Source organism: Meles meles, chromosome 7 (genome assembly GCF_922984935.1).
Source record: "Meles meles chromosome 7, mMelMel3.1 paternal haplotype, whole genome shotgun sequence".
Lineage (NCBI taxonomy): Eukaryota > Metazoa > Chordata > Mammalia > Carnivora > Mustelidae > Meles > Meles meles.
In genome coordinates, this window is record NC_060072.1 from 91,051,428 (window position 1) to 91,053,980 (window position 2,553).

A 2,553-nucleotide genomic window follows, 5' to 3' on the forward strand; every position below is an offset into this window, starting at 1 on the left:
ACTTTTTCCCTCTTGCCCCGTGTCCAGCGATTGCCTCACTCTCTGCATTAGGTTTTATATGATATTTTTAAAAACCAGAATCCAGCAAATAAATCTGCCCCAGCATTTTGTCCCCCCCACCCCGAGTGGGGAAGGGGAACTTGGAGTTGGTGCGGGGTGGGGGGGTGGGATTCGCTGTCCCCACCCATCCCCCTGGCGGCGGCGCCCACGTGAGCTGGATGGCCAATGGGTGGCTGGTGCAGGTTTAACTATGTTTAATGTCAGATAGCAATAAAGTAGAAGCTGCCGGTCGGGCCCCGCGGAAATGGGCGAGCATAATCTCCTGAATCCCGGGTTTGTGGGGCCGCTGGTGAACATCCACACGGGAGACACATTCTACTTCCCCAACTTCCGCGCGTCCGGGGCGCAGCTGCCAGGGCTGCCTTCGCTGTCCTACCCGCGCCGCGACAACGTGTGCTCGCTGCCCTGGCCGTCGGCGGAGCCCTGCAATGGCTACCCGCAGCCCTATCTCGGCAGCCCGGTGTCGCTCAACCCGCCCTTTGGCCGCACGTGCGAGCTGGCGCGAGTGGAGGACAGCAAGGGTTACTACCGCGAGCCGTGCGCCGAGGGCGGCGGGGGCCTGAAGCGTGAGGAGCGCGGGCGCGAGCCGGGCCCGGGAGTCGGGCCGGCGGCAGCGTTGCTGCCGCTGGAGCCGTCGGGGCCGCCCGCGCTCGGTTTCAAGTACGACTACGCGGCCGGCGGCGGCGGTGGCGACGGTGGCGCGGGACCCCCGCACGACCCGCCCTCGTGCCAGTCACTGGAATCCGACTCCAGTTCGTCCCTGCTCAACGAGGGCAACAAGGGCGCCAGCGCGGGCGACCCGGGCAGCTTGGTATCTCCTTTAAACCCCGGCGGCGGGCTCTCGGCCAGCGGTAAGGACCCCGGCCCACTCGTGAGGTGCACTCAGGACCGGACAGCTCTCGGGGGCGGGCAGTGTAGGACTGAGCTAGGGCCGCCTGGGGTGACAGAATGTGTGCTGAGGAAGGGCTTCTTTTAAAAAGAAGTACGGGGTGGGGGTGGCGCCTATAAACATGTAAATATCCCCATAAAAGAACTGCAAGGAGTCCCCTTTTCGCTGACCTGCGGCTGGAGGGGGAAGGGAACTCCGGAGAAGGGGACTCTGACCGACATTTCCCCAGGCCTGGGGTGGGGACTGAGAGCTTGGTCCCTCTCTCTAGGGCCTTTCCCTCCGCCTTCACACAGGCTCCGTTACCTACATTTTTCCTCTTAAGAAATGCCAGTGGAAAAAAAAAAAAAAAGAAATGCCAGTGGACCCGGTTTGCTCTGGCCACTTGCTCATATCTGTTCTAGCTGATCAGGGACCCCATCCTGGAGGATGTGAAAGGAAGGGGCGAGGATATCCGAGAGAAGAAGAGGTTTGGGGAGAAATGAGGGGATCGGAACCCAGAAGGGTCAGAGATACTACAGTGGGAGGTAGGGTTGAAGAGGCAAGGATGAGTGAAAGGGGAAAAAGAGAATGATGAAGGTAGGGGAGTTGATGGGGATGAGGGTCTGTGTAGAAGAGAGGGTATGAGACAGGAGAGCCAGGGCCTAGAGGTGGGCGGTAGGCCAAGATGAAAAGGGCTGGGGAAGGACCGAGGGCAATGGGCTTATCACCTCTTGGTCCTCTGGCCAACGCTGCTGGTTCGTCTCCACCCAGGCGCGCCCTGGTACCCGATCCACAGCCGCTCCCGGAAGAAGCGCAAGCCCTATTCGAAGTTGCAACTGGCGGAGCTGGAAGGGGAGTTTCTGGTGAACGAGTTCATCACACGGCAGCGCCGGAGAGAACTCTCAGACCGCTTGAATCTTAGTGACCAGCAGGTCAAGATCTGGTTTCAGAACCGGAGAATGAAAAAGAAAAGACTTCTGTTGAGGGAGCAAGCTCTCTCCTTCTTTTAGGGGGCAAGACATGGGCACCGGCCCCGGACTGAGCCTGTCTCTGACAGAGAGCAAGAGGGGGCGCTGCCTGGGACACAGTCCCCGCTTGGAACACCAGGCATCTCTGGCAGGCGCTCCTTGGACATCCTCTTGTCTGTTTTGTTTGTGGTTCCCTCCCACACACCCCTCAGCAGGCCCTGCCAGGTCCCAGAGAGAAGGGAAGAACCCAACCAGGGAGAGAGGAGCTGCAGGCTGGGGATAGGGACGGGGAAGGCTGAGGTGCTGGGGAGGGGCTGGTTTGCAGTGGAACTGGGGCATTTGGCCTTGGTCTGAGGATCTGGAGGAAAGGTAATCTGCACCCCCACCACCCCACCGCTCTCCTTCCTGCGGTAGGCAAAAGTGGAGACAGTGGAACCAAGTCTCCCCAAAGTCCCAGTAGCTGGGATTAGGAGAGGGAGAGAGGAGGCAACAAGAGTGGAGGGTCGGTGGAGAGATTAGAAGGGATTAGGGTAACTCTGGGAGGGTAGGAGGAAGTGCGGGAACGTAAGAGGAAGTGCAGTTTGGGAGAACAGAGTGATCAGTAATGCTCAAGTCCACTGGGGTCTGGTTCTCTAGGCCTGGAAACGGAACAGGTGG

The 2,553-nt window shown here is 59.9% G+C and overlaps 1 protein-coding gene across 1 annotated transcript; it reads left to right on the top strand.

Moving 5' to 3' along the window:
- Positions 1 to 304: 304 nt before the first annotated feature.
- On the top strand, positions 305 to 1,938 carry HOXC12 (homeobox C12). Its single transcript, XM_046010794.1, has 2 exons — positions 305 to 911; positions 1,700 to 1,938. The coding sequence occupies exons 1-2, from the start codon at positions 305 to 307 to the stop codon at positions 1,936 to 1,938; spliced, it is 846 nt and encodes a 281-aa protein (XP_045866750.1).
- The last annotated feature ends 615 nt before the right edge of the window (positions 1,939 to 2,553 follow it).

What these genes read in the sequence shown, in the direction of transcription:
- HOXC12 (XM_046010794.1), top strand. Translation starts at nt 305, where the DNA reads ATGGGCGAGCATAATCTCCTGAATCCCGGGTTTGTGGGGCCGCTGGTG. An exon ending in CGGCGGGCTCTCGGCCAGCG is followed by an intron (nt 912 to 1,699) that starts GTAAGGACCCCG and finishes GTCTCCACCCAG; the next exon opens with GCGCGCCCTGGTACCCGATC.